Consider the following 15,752-nt stretch of genomic DNA (forward strand, 5'->3'; position numbering starts at 1 on the left):
GAACATCCTTCCTCAGATAAGGCGACCAAATCTGCACACAATACTCAAGGTGTGGTCTCACCAAGGCCCTGTACAACTGCAGCAAGACATCCTTGTTCCTGTACTCAAACCCTCTCGCTACGAAGGCCAACATACCATTTGCCTTCTTAACCGCCTACTGCACCTGCATGCTTACCTTCAGCGACTGGTGCACAAGGACACTCAGGTCTCGTTGCACTTCCCCTTCTCCCAATCTATTGTAAGAAATCACACAACACCAGGTTATAGTCCAACAGCTTTATTTGAAATCACAAGCTTTCGGAGCACTGCTCCTTCACACCACACCATGGCCCAATCTATTGCCATTCAGATAATAATCTGCCTTCCTGTTTTTGCTACCAAAGTGGATAACCTCACATTTATCCACGTTATATTGCCTCTGCCATGCTTCTGCCAATCACCCAACCTGTCCAAATCATACTGGAGTTTCTCGACATCCTCCTCACAGCACACACGCCCACCCAGCTTTGTGTCGTCTGCAAACTTGGAGATATTACATCTAATTCCCTCTTCCAGTTCATTCATATATATTGTGAATAGCTGGGGTCCAAGGACCGATCCCTGCGGTACCCCACTAGTCACTGCCTGCCACTCGGAAAAAGAGCCGTTTATTCCAACTCTTTGCTTTCTGTCTGCCAACCAGTTCTCTATCCAAGTCAATACCTTGCCCCCAATCCCATGTGCCTTAATTTTACATGCTAATCTCTTATGCGGGACCTTATCGAAAGCCTTTTGAAAATCCAAATACACCACATCCACTGGTTCTCCCTTATCTATTTTACCAGTTACATCCTCAAAAAATTCTAGTAGATTAGTCAAGCACGATTTACCTTTTGTAAATCCATGTTGACTTTGTCCGATCCGGTCACTTTTTTCCAAGTGCTCTGCTATTACATCCTTTATAATGGACTCTAGCATTTTCCCCACTACCGATGTCAGGCTTACTGGTCTGTAATTCCCCGTTTTCTCTCTACCGCCCTTTTTGAACAGTGGGGTAACATTAGCTACCCGTCAATCCATGGGTACTGTTCCAGAGTCTATCGAATTTTGGAAGATGACCAGCAATGCATCTACTATTTCTAGGGCCACTTCCTTAAGTACCCTAGGATGTAGATTATCAGGCCCTGGGGATTTATCGGCCCTCAATCCATCAATTTCCCTAACACCATTTCCCTACAAATACTGATTTCTATCAGTTCCTCCCTTTCATTAGACCCTATGTTCCCCGACATCTTTGGGAGGTTATTTGTGTCCTCCTTTGTGAAGACAGAACCAAAGTATGTATTTAATTGGTCTGCCATTTCTTTGTTCCCCATTATAAATTCCCCTGATTCTGACTGCAAGTGACCTACGCTTGACTTCACCAATCTTTTTCTCTTCACATATCTATAAAAGCTTTTACAGTCAGTTGTTATGTTCCCTGCAAGCTTACTCTCATACTCTATTTTCCCCCTCTTAATTAATCCCTTTGTCCTCCTTTGTTGAATCCTAAACTGCTCCCAATCCTCAGGTTTACTGCTTTTTCTGGCCAATTTATATGTCCTCTCCTTGGATCTTATGCTATCCCTAATTTCCCTTGTTAGCCACAGTTGAGTCACCTTTTTTGTTTTATTTTTATGCCAAACTGGGATGAACAAATTCTGTAGTTCATCCATGCGATCTTTGAATGTTTGCCATTGCCCATCCACCGTCAACCCTTTGAGTGACATTCCCCAATCAATCCTACCCAACCCGCACCTCATACCATCATAATCTCCTTTATTTAAATTCAGGACCCTAGTCTCTGAGTTAACTATTTCACTCTCCATCTTATGTGTGGCTCATCTAATTTCCAACAAAATTATGCAAGTAAGGATGACACCAGAACTAAGAGGATATACCTATCAGGAAAGATTGAACAGGCTGGGGCTCTTTTCTCTAGAAAAGAGAAGGCTGAGGGGTGACCTGATAGAGGTCTTTAAAATTATGAAAGGGTTCGATAGGGTAGACGTAGAGAAGATATTTCCATTTGTGGGGGAATCCAAAACTAGAGGCCATCAGTATAAGATAGTCACTAATAAATCCAATAGGGAATTCAGGAGAAACTTCTTCACCCAGAGAGTGGTGAGAATGTGGAACTCGCTACCACAAGGGGTAGATGAGGTGAATAGCATAGAGGCATTTAAGGGGAAGCGAGATAATCACATGAGGGAGAAAGGAATAGAAGGTTATGTTAAATAACAACAGGAAACGCTGGAAAAACTCAGCAGGCCAGGCAACATCCATGGAGAGAGAAACAGAGTTAATGTTTCAGGTCGAAACCCTTCTTCAGAACTGAGAAAAAAGCAGGAAATGAAACAGATTAAAAGGCCAGTTTGGGGGCTGGGAAATGGGGGAGGGGATGAAAGAACAAAAGGGAAGTTCTGTGAGAGGTGAAGAGACATTAAGAGGTATTCAAGGCGAGACGAGATGGTAATAGGACAGGTAAAGAAACAAACACTGGCTCTAGATGAAGTGTGAAATGCGCTGGCAGAGTGAGAGACAGCTGCCATGTGGGAGAGAACAAAAGGAAAAGGCACAAACCAAAGGTGTGGATAAAAAATATATAAAAATATAACAGGGGCCGAGGTTATGATTTGAAATAGTTGAACTCTTATGTTGAGTCCGGGAGGCTGTAAAGTGCCTAATCGGAAGATGAGGTGCTGTTCCTCGAGCTTATGCTGAGCTTCCGTGGAACAATGCAAGAGGCCGAGGACAGTGAGGTCCGAGTGGGAATGGGGCGGTGAATTAAAATGACAGGCGACCGGAAGCTCGGGGTAGGTTATGTTGATAGGGTGAGACGAAGAGGGGTGGGAGGAGGCTCATGTGGAGCATAAAGACCGGCACGGACCTGTTGAGCTGAATGGCCTGTTTCTGTGTTGTAAACTGCTGTGTAACATGAGAAGCAAGTAAAATGGAATGCGATCAACGTGGAATATTTCATAAAGTGAACGTGTAGTTGTGGAGACGCGCTCCAAAGCAATGCCACACACCAGTGATGCACCTCCTCCATGTTGCTTAAACGTCTCTGGCTATAGCCGAATATGCAATTCGCTTGCCAGGAAATGTATTATTCCACAAACAGGATTTCTATAAATAGCCAGTTGGCAACACCTTTGTAGCAGAGCCCACTTAGTCATTCAGCACTTGAGACTGATTGAAAACAGCAGAAAACACTGAAGTCAAATAACAACAGAAAATGCTGGAAAAACTCAGCAGGTCAGGCAACATCCGTGGAGAGAAATTTGAGTTGACGTTTCGGGTCGAACCCTTCTTCAAAACTGGAAAGAAAAGAAGATAGATCGGAGGCAGGGCTGCGATCGGACAAAAGAATAAAAGAAACAAAAGAAGTAAAAGAGACAATAAAAGGTATTAGAAGCTAGACGAGATGGTAATAGGCTGAGATTGGGTGTAAAGTGTACTGGCAGGGCAAGAGATAGCTGCCAGGTGTGAGAGAGAAACAAAAGGAAAGGGGGGCGGGGGAAAAGGAGTGGAAAAATTACAAGAAAAAATGAAATAGGGGCCGAGGTTATGATCTGAAATTGTTGAACTCGATATTGAGTCCGGAAGGCTGCAGAGTGCCTAATCGGAAGATGAGGTGCTGTTCCTCGAGTTTACGTTGAGCTTCCGTGGAACAATACAAGAGGTCAAGGACGGTGAGGTCCGAGTGGGAATGGAGCAGTGAATTAAAATGACAGGCGACCGGAATCTCTCCACGGATGTTGCCTGACCTGCTGAGTTTTTCCAGCATTTTCTGTTGTTATTTCGGATTTCCAACATCCGCAGTATTTTGCTATCGTACTGAAGTCAAATACTCGTGCACAGAAAAAGGTGAGCAGGGTCCAAAATTTCCCTTTTTATCATAGAATCCTACAGCACTGAAGGAGGCCATTTGGCCCATCGTGCCTTTGCCGGCTCTTTGAAAGAACTGTTCAGTTAGTCCCGCTCCCCCTACTCTTTCCCCAGAGCCCCGCAGTTGTTTCCCCTTCAAGTATTTATCCAATTCCCTTTTGAAAGTTACTGTTGAATCTGCTTCCACCGCCCTTTCAGGCAGCGCGTTCCAGATCACAACAACTCGCTGCGTTTAAAAAAAAAAAAAAAAAAAAAAAAAAATCTCTCCCCATCTCCCCTCTGGTTGTTTTGCCAATTATCTTAAATCTGTGTCCTCTGGTTACGACGTTCCTGCCAGTGGAAAAAGTTTCTCCTTATTTACTCTGTCAAAACCCTTCATGATTTTGAACGCCTCTATTAAATCTCCTCTTAACCTCCTCCGCTCTAAGGAGAACAATCCCAGCTTTAAGGAGAGAGGCTGATCTATTTTTATGCTTGAGCTGGTAGCACTCTGTCACTGATGCGAGCCCATTTCACCATGGGTTATGTGTCAGCTTGGCTCAAGTCGGTAGCACTCTTGCCTCACGAGTCAGAAGGCTGTGGGTTCAAGAACCTGAGTTATGTACAAAAGCAAAATGCTGTGGACGCTGGAAATCTGAAATAAAAAAACAGAAAATGCTGAAAAGACTCAGCAGGTCTGGCAGCATCTGTGGATGTTGGATCGTCAGAAAGGGTCATCGACCTGAGACGTTAACTCTGTTTCTCTCTCCAAAGACGCTGCCGGACCCGCTGAGTATTTCCAGCATTTTCTGTTTGTAATTCCTGTGTTATGTAATCTAAGGCTGACACTTCATTGCAGTTCTGAGGGAGTGCTGCATTGTCAGAGGTGCCGTCTTTCAGTTAGGTTGGTAAACTTGAGTCCCTGGCCTGCTTGTTCAGGCGGGATGGAAACGATCCCATGCCACAGTTTTGAAAAAAGAAAGGAGAGCTGTCCTTGCTACTAGTCCTCCCTCAATCAGCACCACTAAAAATAAAACCAGAACAACTGGTCGTTTTTCTCATCTGTTGTTAGTCCCAGCCTGCTGTGCGTAATTAGCAATGGAACCACAGTGACTACACTTCCAGTTGGTTGCCAAATACTTTGGGATGTCCTGAGGATGTGAAACGGCCTTCTATATAAATTGCAAATTCATTTCTTCCTTCCCTGGTGGGAAAGTGCCTCGTCTCTACTGGGCTGCGTTCCAGCATGGCCCAATTTCAATCAGGAGCTCAACGTGCCCGGAATTCTGGATCACCCCGACTGCTCCTTCATGCAGCGCGTCAGTCATACCAATTTGCTGCGCCACCCGCTGACGCTTTTATGTTCTTGTGGCACGATGAACTCGTGGAAGGAAGAGTATTCTGAAGATGAAATGCACATTTCTTTTTTTTTGAAGTTAGCCATGAGCGTCTTTCCTCGGGTTACATAGAATACGAGAGCAGGGAGGTTATGCGTGCACTGTATAAAATGTTAGTTGGGCCGCAGCTAGAATACTGCGTGTAGGTCTGGTCACCACATTGCAGGAAGGATGTGATTGCACTAGAGAGGGTACAGAGGAGATTTACGAGGATTTTAGCTATGAGGACAGATTGGATAGGCTGGAGTTGTTTTCATTGGAACAGAGGAGGCTGAGGGGAGACCTAATTGAGGTGTATAAAATTATGAAGGGCCTAGATAGAGTGGCTAGGAACAAACTATTTCCCTTAGCAGAGGGGTCGATAACCAGGGGGCATAGATTTAAAGTAATTGGTAGAAGGATTAGAGGGGATTTGAGGAGAAATTTATTCACCCAGAGGGTGGTGGGGGTCTGGAACTCACTGCCTGAAAGGGTGGTAGAGGCAGGAACCCTCATCATATTTAAAAAGTACTTGGAGTGCCGTAACCTACAAGGCTACGGACCAAGAGCTGGAAAGTGGGATTAGGGTGGATAGCTCTTTGTCGGCCGGCATGGACAAGATGGGCGGAATGGCCTCCTTCTGTGCTGTAATTTTCTGTGATTCTGTGATTACATGATATCCTTTTGTTTGTTGGTTTATTTGGAGACACTCAACTGTTGCCAGTTAATTACAAGCCCTGTAATGTTTGCCTCTGTGGACCCTCTCCGTCACAGGTAGTGTGGAGGTTCGGTACCGTACTGGTGTTCTTCTTCTTAGGTAGTCCCTCGGAACCGAGGATGACTTGCTTCCACATTAAAAATGAGTTCGCAGGTGACTGATGAGTCCAATGCGGGACCGACAGTCTCTGTCACAGGTGGGGCAGACGGTGGTTGAAGGGGCGGGTGGGTGGGGTGCTTGGGTTGACGTGCGCTCCTTGCGCTGCCTGCGCTTGGCTTCCGCTTGCTCCCGGCGAAGAGACTCGAGGTGTTCGGCGCCTTCCCGGATGCTTCTCCTCCACTTTGTGTGGTCTTGGGCCAGGGATTCCCAGGTGTCGGTGGGGATGTTACACTTTTTCAAGGAGGCTTTGAGGGTATCCTTGAAGCATTTCCTCTGCCCACCTGGGGCTCTCTTGCCGTGCCGGAGCTCCGAATAGAGCGCTTGTTTTGGGAGTCTTGTATCAGGCATGCGGACAATGTGACCCGTCCATCGGAGCTGATTGAGCGTGGTCAAAACTTCTATGTACTGGTGTGATATGGGCCCAAAAAACAGACGAAAGAATTGCATTTATATAGCACCTTTTACGACCTCAGGAACGTCCCAAGGCGCTTTAGAGCCAGTTAAGTATTTTTTGGAACTGCAGTCACTGTTGTAATTCAGGAAACGTGGCAGCCAATTTGCGCACAGCAAGCTCCCACAAACAGCAATGTTGCAACGATCAGATGATCTGTTTTTTTATGTAGCGATGGTTGGTTGAGGGATAAATATTGACCAGGGCACCGGGGATAACTCCCCTGCTCTTCTTCGAAATAGTGCCATGGGATCTTTTACGCCCACCTGAGAGAGCAAGACGGGGCCTCGGTTTAACGTCTCATCCGAAAGACGGCACCTCTGACAGTGCAGCACTCCCTCGGTACTGCACTGGAGTGTCAGCCTGGAATTTTTTTTTCCTCAAGTCCCTGGGGTGGGACTTGAACCCACAATCTACTGACTCAGAGGCGAGGGTGCTACCCACTGAGCCATGGCATATATGACATTAAATAAAAAGGAACAAAAAACTGGAAATCAGAAGTCAAACTAGAAAACTCCAGCGTGTCTTCCATTATCCGATAAGAGGAATGATAGTCCCTCGTGGGGGAATCTAGAACTAGGGGGCATAGTCTCAGAATAAGGGGTCGCCCATTTAAGACGGAGATGAGGAGGAATTTCTTCTCTCAGAGGGTCGTGAATCTTTGGAATTCTCTACCCCAGAGAGCTGTGGAGGCGGAGTCATTGAATATATTCAAGGCGGAGATAGACAGACATTTGAGCTACAGGGGAGTCCAGGGTTATGGGGAGCGGGCGGGAAAGTGGAGTGGAGGCCAAGATCAAATCCGCCATGATCTCATTGAATGGTGGAGCAGGCTCGAGGGGCCAAATGGCCGACTCCTGCTCCTATTTCTTATGTTCTTATCGGTCAACATTTCAGACAGATGAAACTGAAACTGTTTCCTCTTTTCAGATGTTGATGGGCCCACTATTATTACAAAGGTCACGGGCTCTGACACAATAGCACAGAGATGAAATTGAAAACCTCCTTGCTAAAGAGGCAAAGTTTATCGAAAATCCCCAAAATAGGAATGTAGTGTTTCATTTCTGCTTTCCTTGCATATTTCAGGGCTTCAGGTTTAGTCAACGAGGGAAAAAAAATCGTATTTTAATGCTATCATTAAAATGATAGGCGTCAGCCGTGGCAGAGTGGGTCGAGCTCTCGCCTCTGGGTCAGAAGATTGTATGGTAAGGTTGTGGTCCCACTCCAAAGACTCGAGCACAAAGTCCAGGCTGACATTCCAGTACAGTACTGAGGGGGTGCTGCACTGTCAGAGGTGCCGTCTGGTTGAGATGTTAAACCGAGGCCCCGTCTGCCCCTCTCTCTCAGAGAAATTATCCCCGGTGTCCTGGGGCCAATATTTATCCCTCATCCAACATCACTTTAAAAAAAACCCAGATTATCCGGTCATTATCACATTGCTGTTTGTGGGACCTTGCTGTGCATAAATTGGCTGTCGCGTTTCCTACAACAGTGACTACACTTCAAAAGTACTTCATTGCCTACAAAGTGCTTTGGGATGGTCTAAGATTGTGAAAGGCACTACATAAATGCAAGTCTGTCTGTCTTTCTTCTATCAGAGCTTATCTAAACTACCTTTAAGGTGGGACACCAACCACCACCTTAAACATTCACTCCCTCCACCACAGGTGGCTGGAGTGTGCACCATCTACAAGATGCACTGCAGAAACTTGCCAAGTCTTCTTCGACAGCACCTCACAAACCGACAACCTTTTTTTATTTGTTCCTGGGATGTGGGCGTCGCTGGCAAGGCCAGCATTTATTGCCCATCCCGAATTGCCCTTGAGAAGGTGGTGGTGAGCCACCTTCTTGAACTGCTGCAGTCCATGTGGTGAAGGTACTCCCACAGTGCTGTTAGGGAGGGAGTTTCAAGATTTTGACCCAGCGACGATGAAGGAATGGCGATATATTTCCAAGTCAGGATGGGGTGTAACTTGGAGGGGAACTTGCAGATGATGGTGTTCCCATGCACCTGTTGCCCTTGTCCTATTAGGTGGTAGAGGTCGAAGTAGCCTTGGCGAGTTGCTGCAGTGCATCTTGTAGATGGTACACACTGCAGCCACGGTGCACCAGTGGTGGAGGGAGTGAATGTTTAAGGTGGTGGATGGGGTGCCAATCAAGTGGGCTGCTTTGTCCTGGATGGTGTTGAGCTTCTTGAGTGTTGTTGGAGCTGCACTCATCCAGGCAAGTGGAGAGTATTCCATCATACTCCTGACTTGTGCCTTGTAGATGGTGGAAAGGCTTTGGGGAGTCAGGAGGTGTGACACTCGCCATAGAATACCCAGCCTCTGACCTGCTCTTGTAGACACAGTATTTATGTGGCTAGTCCAGTTAAGTTTCTGCTCAATGGTGACCCCCCAGGATGTTGATGGTGGGGGATTCAGCGATGGTAATGACGTTGAATGTCAAGGGGCAGTGGTTAGACTCTGTCTTGTTGGAGATAGTCATTGCCTCTACCACCTAGAAGGACAAGGGCAGCAGGCACATGGGAACACCATCACCTCCAAGTTCCCCTCCAAGTCACACACCATCCTGATTTGGAAATATATCGCTGATCCTTCATCGTCGCTGGGTCAAAATCCTGGAACTCCCTCCCTCACAGCACTGTGGGAGCGCCTTCACCACACGGACTGCAGCGGTTCAAGAAGGCAGCTCACCACCACCTTCTCAAGGGCAGCTAGGAATGGGCAATAAATACTGGCCTTGCCAGCAACGTCCACATTCCAGGAGCAAATTTTTAAAAATAGGAAAATTAAATATCTAAGACCATAAGAAAGTTTGACCTTGAGTTATCCACCACACAATGCTGGAGTGGGTTAGCACTCCGATTTCATGAGTGTTGGGACTGAACTTAATTGTTGGGCGGGGGGAGGTGGTGATTGGATGGTGGGGGGTGGGGGGAGAAATTGCAGGAATAGGAGGTGCCGCACGGAGGCATCACTTCACTTAGAATCCTTACTGCCGGGGATGGATTCAGTCCGCCTTGCCAAGGTTGAAAGAACAGTGACGTAATTCAGCACGTCTCGGAGTCCCCTTGTGGTACTTTACCTGGTATTTTTAGATGGCCAAATGTGCATCAGAAACATTCTAGGGCTATAAATAAATAAAGCCTGCATGTGCATTGTGCCATCTTGTGATTTGGATTATGTGGTTCTGTCATCCATCAGTGACTAGGGCATTGTAATGAAGCAATCCAGTTGGGCATTGATGCCTGGTAATTGCTTGTCGCTGTCACTGTGAGTTGCGTTAATTCTGTCAATGGGAATGATAACCCCAATACGTCTCATGCTGGATAAGGGGAGCTGACGGTGGCTGAACCTCAAAATCTTCTCGAGCAGAATGCAGTTTCCTCCAGGTCGCACACCATCCTGACTTGGAAGTATATCGCCGATCCTTCATCGTCGCTGGGTCAAAATCCTGGAACTCCCTCCCTAACAGCACTGTGGGAGTACCTTCACCACACGGACTGCAGCGGTTCAAGAAGGCGTCTCACCACCACCTTCTCGAGGGCAACTAGGGATGGGCAATGAATGCCGGCCTTGCCAGCAACGCCCACATCCCATGAACGAATATAAAAAAAAAACCTGTTTCCACAGATGCCTTTAACATGGGGAGAGGGGGAACGTGTTCCAAAAAGGGGATTGTCCGTATATATTTGTTAAGCCATGTTAACTTGCTAAATATTGTTTGTTGCTTGTTTCTTTCCCTTTGCTGGTGTCATTTGAACAACTTATGAAGCATTTGGTTGATGGGGGCTACTTACCGCAGTGTTGGGACTTTTCCAGGTGTTTCCTGCCTTACTGAGTTGCTCCAAGAGTTTCTTGAGTTTTCAGTGTAGAGGTGCATCTACATTTGGTGTTAACATTGGCTCAATGGTAGCACCTCTCGCCTTCTGAGTCATCGGAGGCTGTGGGCTCAAGTTCGCACTCCAGAGACTTGATCACAGAAAGCTAGGCTGACACTTCAGTGCAGTACTGAAGGAGTGCTGCACTGTCATATGTGCCGTCTTTCGGATGAGACGTTAAACCGAGACCCCGTCTACCCTCTCCGGTTGACGTGAAAGGTCCCACGGCACTATTTTGGAGAAGAGCAGGGGATTTCTCCCCAGTGTCCTGGTAACAGATTATCTGGTCACTGTCACGTTGCTGTTTGTGGGACCTTGCTGTCCTCAAATTGGCTGCTGCCTTTCTTACAACAGTGACTAGACTCAAAAAATGTACTTAATTTGCTGTAAAGCACTTTGGGATGTCCTGGGGCGGTGCAAGGTGCTGTATAAATGGAAGTCTTTCTGTTCTTTTATATAGAGGCAGATTCCTTCCTGAAGGACATTAGTGGTTTTTACAACAACCCAACAGTTTACATGGTCAAATTGCCAGGTTTATTAAATTTAATTTTGCAGCTTGGCATGGGATGGATTTGAACTTGTAATCTCTGGTTTGCTTGCCTGGTACCATAAACACTGAGCTACTATACCCTTCAAACAAAGGATACTGTGGCTTGGAATGGAAACCATCTTGGTGTAATTCAGTGCTATTTTGGTGCAAGTTACAGTGAATTATATGTGACCATTTAAAGGACATTAAAAATAATTTCAAGGTTCTATGTCCTGCAGTGCTGTGGCAAGTTTAGTGAGGATACTGGGTATAAGAACATAAGAAGTAGGAGCAGGAGTTGGCCATACGGCCCCTCGAGCCTGCTCCACCATTCAATAAGATCATGGCTGATCATCGACCTCAACTCCACTTTCCCGCCCGATCTCCAAAAATCTATCGATCTCAACCTTGAATATACTCAAAGACTCAGCATTCACAGCCCTCTGGGGCAGAGAATGCCAAAGATTCACAACCCTCTGAGTGATGAAATTCTACCTCATCCCAGTCTTAAATGGTTGACCCCTTATCCTGAGACTATTGCCCCCTAGTTCTAGACACTCCAGCTAGGGGAAGCAACCTCTCAGCATCTACCCTGTCAATCCCCTTCAGAATCTTGCATGTTTCAATGAGATCACCTCTCATTCTTCTAAACTCCAGGGAGTATCACAGAATCACAGAATCACAGAAACCCCACAGTGCAGATAGAGGCCATTTCGGCCCATCGAGCCTGCACCGACACATATCCCACCCGATCCCCGTAACCCCTACACCAACACATATCCCACCCTATCCCTGTAACCCCACGTATTTAATCCCCCTAACACTAAGGGTCAATTTATCATAGCCAGTCAACCTAACCCGCACATCTTTGGACTGTGGGAGGAAACCGGAGCACCCGGAGAAAACCCACGCAAACACGGGGAGAATGTGCAAACTCCACACAGACAGTCGCCCGAGGCCGGATTCAAACCCGGGTCTCTGGCGCTGTGAGGCAACAGTGCTAACCACTATGCCACCGTGCTCTCACCTCTCATCATAGGACAGCCCTCTCATCCCAGGAATCAATCTAGTGAACCTTTGTTGCACCGCCTCCAAGGCAAGTATATCCTTCCTTAGATAAGGAGACCAAAACTGTGCTCAGTACTCCAGGTGTGGTCTCACCAAGGCCCTGTACAATTGTAGCAAGTGATAGTATATATATAATTGTAGTATAATGCGCCATTATCATTTAGATACTCATACACCAGGCAACTTTTTAAATATTGTTCTCTGAAAATAAAGCAAGCGGGAAGCGGTGGATATATTTTAAAATGGAAACATAGAAGATAGGAGCAGGAGTAGGCCATTCGGCCCCTCGAGCCTGCTCCGCCAATCAATGAGATCATGCCTGATCATCCAAATTCAGTACCCGGTCCCTGCTTTCTCCCCATATCCCTTGATCCCTTTAGCCTTAAGAAATATATCTAACTCCTCCTTGAATATATTTAATGAACTGGCTTCAACTGCCTTCTGTGGTAGAGAATTCCACAGGTTCACCACTCTCTGGGTGAAGAAATTCCTCCTCATCTCAGTCCTAAATGGCTTACCCCTTATCCTTAGACTGTGACCCCTGGTTCTGGACTCCCCCGCCACCGGGAACATCCTTCCTGCATCTAGTCTGTCTAGTCCTGTTAAAATTTTATAAGTTTCAATGAGATCCCCTCTCATTCTTCTAAACTCTAGCGAATACAAGCCCAATCGACCCAATCTCTCCTCATACGTCATTCCTGCCGTCCCAGGTATCAGTCTTAACCAGACGTAATTGGTTGACCAACAAAGGGGTGGTGGTGATACAGCGATTGCCATCAACCTGGGAGAATGTTACCGGTGGGTCCCACAAGGGGTCTGATTTAGGGCCTCTTTTGTTTAATATCTTTATAAATGATCTGGAGCTGAGCGTCACAAGCACCGTGGCTAAATGTGCAGATGATACAAAACTGACGCAGGTGGTAGTTCCAAAGCTGAACAGGATAAGCTACAGGAGGATTTGACTATACTTGTGAATTGGGCAGGCAGGTGGCAGATGAAATCTTCTTCTTCTTCTTAGGCAGTCCCTCGGAACCGAGGATGACTTGCTTCCACACTAAAAATGAGTTCGCAGGTGACTGATGAGTCCAACGTGGGACCTACAGTCTCTGTCACAGGTGGGGCAGACGGTGGTTGAACGGGCGGGTGGGTGGGGTGCTTGGGTTGACGTGCGCTCCTTCCGCTGCTTGTGCTTGGCTTTCGCTTGTTCCCGGTGAAGAGACTCGAGGTGTTCGGCGCCTTCCCGGATGCTTCTCTTCCACTTTGTACGGTCTTGGGCCAGGGATTCCCAGGTGTCGGTGGGGATGTTACACTTTTTCAAGGAGGCTTTGAGGGTGTCCTTGAAGCATTTCCTCTGCCCACCTGGGGCACCCTTGTCGTGTCAGAGCTCCAAGTAGAGCGCTTGTTTTGGGAGTCTCATATCGGGCATGCGGACAATGTGACCCATCCATCGGAGCTGATTGAGCATGGTCAAAGCTTCGATGCTGGGGATGTTGGCCTGAGCGAGAACACTGACGTTTCAATGTAGAGAAATGCAAAGTGTTTCACATAAGAAGCAAAAAACAAATCCAGAAAGGAACTATTACTTAAATGGAGAGAAAATAATGTGCATGGAAAATGAACGAGATCGGGGGGCCCTATCCTGATTGATGATGGTATCAAATTAAAGGGCATGGTAAGCTGCGAAAGAGTACATACCCTAAACCGTTAGATTTTTTAATAGGGTGGAGGAAGTTGAAAAAGTTTTTAAAAAAGGATGATGTGAAATGTAACTTTTTCTTATTTTTCTGCTCGATTTGTTTAAAAGGTTTCTCTCTCTTGTTTCACCAGAAAAATATTGGATTTCGGACAGTGGGCTGTTGAACATCACCATTGTATCGTTTAGTGACCGAGGGAAGTACACGTGCGTTGCCTCCAACCCCTTCGGCAGTGTCAATTGCACGGTGACCCTAAGAGTCATCTTCACCTCTGGGGATATGGGCATTTACTACATGATCGTTTGCCTTGTCGCGTTCACCATCGTGATGATCCTGAACATTACCCGGCTGTGCATGATGAGCAGCCACCTCAAGAAGACCGAGAAAGCCATCAACGAGTTCTTCAGGACCGAGGGAGCGGAGAAGCTGCAGAAGGCCTTTGAGATCGCCAAACGGATCCCGATCATCACCTCCGCCAAAACCCTGGAGCTGGCTAAAGTCACCCAGTTTAAGACGATGGAATTTGCCCGCTATATAGAGGAGCTCGCTAGAAGTATTCCCCTTCCCCCTCTCATCATGACCTGCAAGACCTTTGTAGAGGAAATAATGGAAGTCGTGGGCCTGGAGGAGCCAAGCCATATCTATGTCGGAGCTGGACCAACAAGCCAAGAAACTCAAGATGAGGTATACACTATACCAAATTCTTTAAAGCGTAGTAATTCATCAGCGGGGGACTCGGACGAGTCGTCTTTGCACGAGCAACCCCAGCACATTGCAATTAAGGTATCGGTCCACCCCTTGACTAGTGAGGAGAGTCTTGAGAGTCAGTGCCAGCAAAGCAGCAGCTACCGACCGGAGCAAGAGGCCAAGGAGGTGGAGGCAGTGCCAGCAGCGCCTGAAAATAACTCTCCGGCTGGGCCGACGGCGACGGAGGACGCCAGCGAGGTTGCGCCAACCGTGACTGAAAAGGCCAACCATGTTGCGGCGGTCTTGGTGGGAAACAGCACATCCGCTACGCCAGCAGTGATCAGGAAAACCCCCCGAGTTATTTATGAGAGCCATGTATAGCTGACTCGGGACTCTGTGCACTCCGCACGTACCCCTCGAGGTGACGGGGGGGTGGGGTGGGGGGGGGGGAATGAAGGATGGGGTGGGGGGGAGGGGGTCACGGTCTTAACAATAAAGCCTTACCGGAAGAGGATCGTTGCAGAAGAGAAGCAAATGTAATAATGCATGAGTTTTTTTTTCTTTATTATTCTGTTGCGCTAGGTTACTCTAGGTCATTACTGACATCACATCTAAGTAGTTGACACGTTTGGAAAAACTACTTTTAAGTTTTTTTGGGGGGCGGGGGGGGGAATGTAACCTTCCACCTCAGTGTTCCTTTCAGCGAGACGCTTATAGGTAAATGTCACTTTATGTAACTATTCATTGAACTATTTAATCTGGCAATTTTCGGTCACTGCCCCACTCTCGGTTGGCCAGATATAACATTAGTTGTCACACCTATGCTTCCTGCTGGAAGGTAGATGGGCTGACGGAAATCCTGTATTCTTTGGAGTAAATTTCCGAACACAATAAATATTCACGCACAAGAATCTCATCTCTGTGACTAAAAAGGGCGGAGGTGGGGGGGCGGAGGTGGGGGGGGGGGGGGGGGAAGAAAAGCACCCAGAAAATGCTGGAAGGACACGTCAAAAATCAGGCAGCATTGCTAAAGAGAAAAGAGAGGTTAATGTTTCGGGTGGAGGTCCTTCAGAATAAGGAAGAAAATTTTGCTCTTATAGAAAGAAAGAAGGACTATAAGAAGGCATTGATACAGCGCCTTTCACCACCTCAGGACACCCCAAACAGCTTTACAGTCAATCAAGTACTTTTGAAGTGTGGTCATTGTTGTAATACTCATAGAAACATAGAAACATAGAAGATAGGAGCAGGAGTAGGCCATTCGGCCCTTTGAGCCTGCTCCGCCATTCGATGAGATCA

General features: G+C 46.9%; 1 protein-coding gene across 1 annotated transcript in view; it reads left to right on the forward strand.

The window, feature by feature from the left end:
- The window catches only part of LOC147124004 (microfibrillar-associated protein 3-like), a 36,390-nt gene extending 21,026 nt beyond the window's left edge, over nucleotides 1–15,364 (forward strand). Inside the window, exon 3 of the mRNA XM_085976997.1 lies at nucleotides 13,900–15,364. Coding sequence (XP_085833123.1) covers nucleotides 13,900–14,834 — 935 coding nt within the window. The 3' untranslated portion in view covers nucleotides 14,835–15,364. The remainder of the gene's footprint in view (nucleotides 1–13,899) is intronic.
- The last annotated feature ends 388 nt before the right edge of the window (nucleotides 15,365–15,752 follow it).

The sequence above is a fragment of the Somniosus microcephalus genome, chromosome 1, assembly GCF_052327205.1.
Source record: "Somniosus microcephalus isolate GS21.2 chromosome 1, FLI_Smic_1.0, whole genome shotgun sequence".
Lineage (NCBI taxonomy): Eukaryota > Metazoa > Chordata > Chondrichthyes > Squaliformes > Somniosidae > Somniosus > Somniosus microcephalus.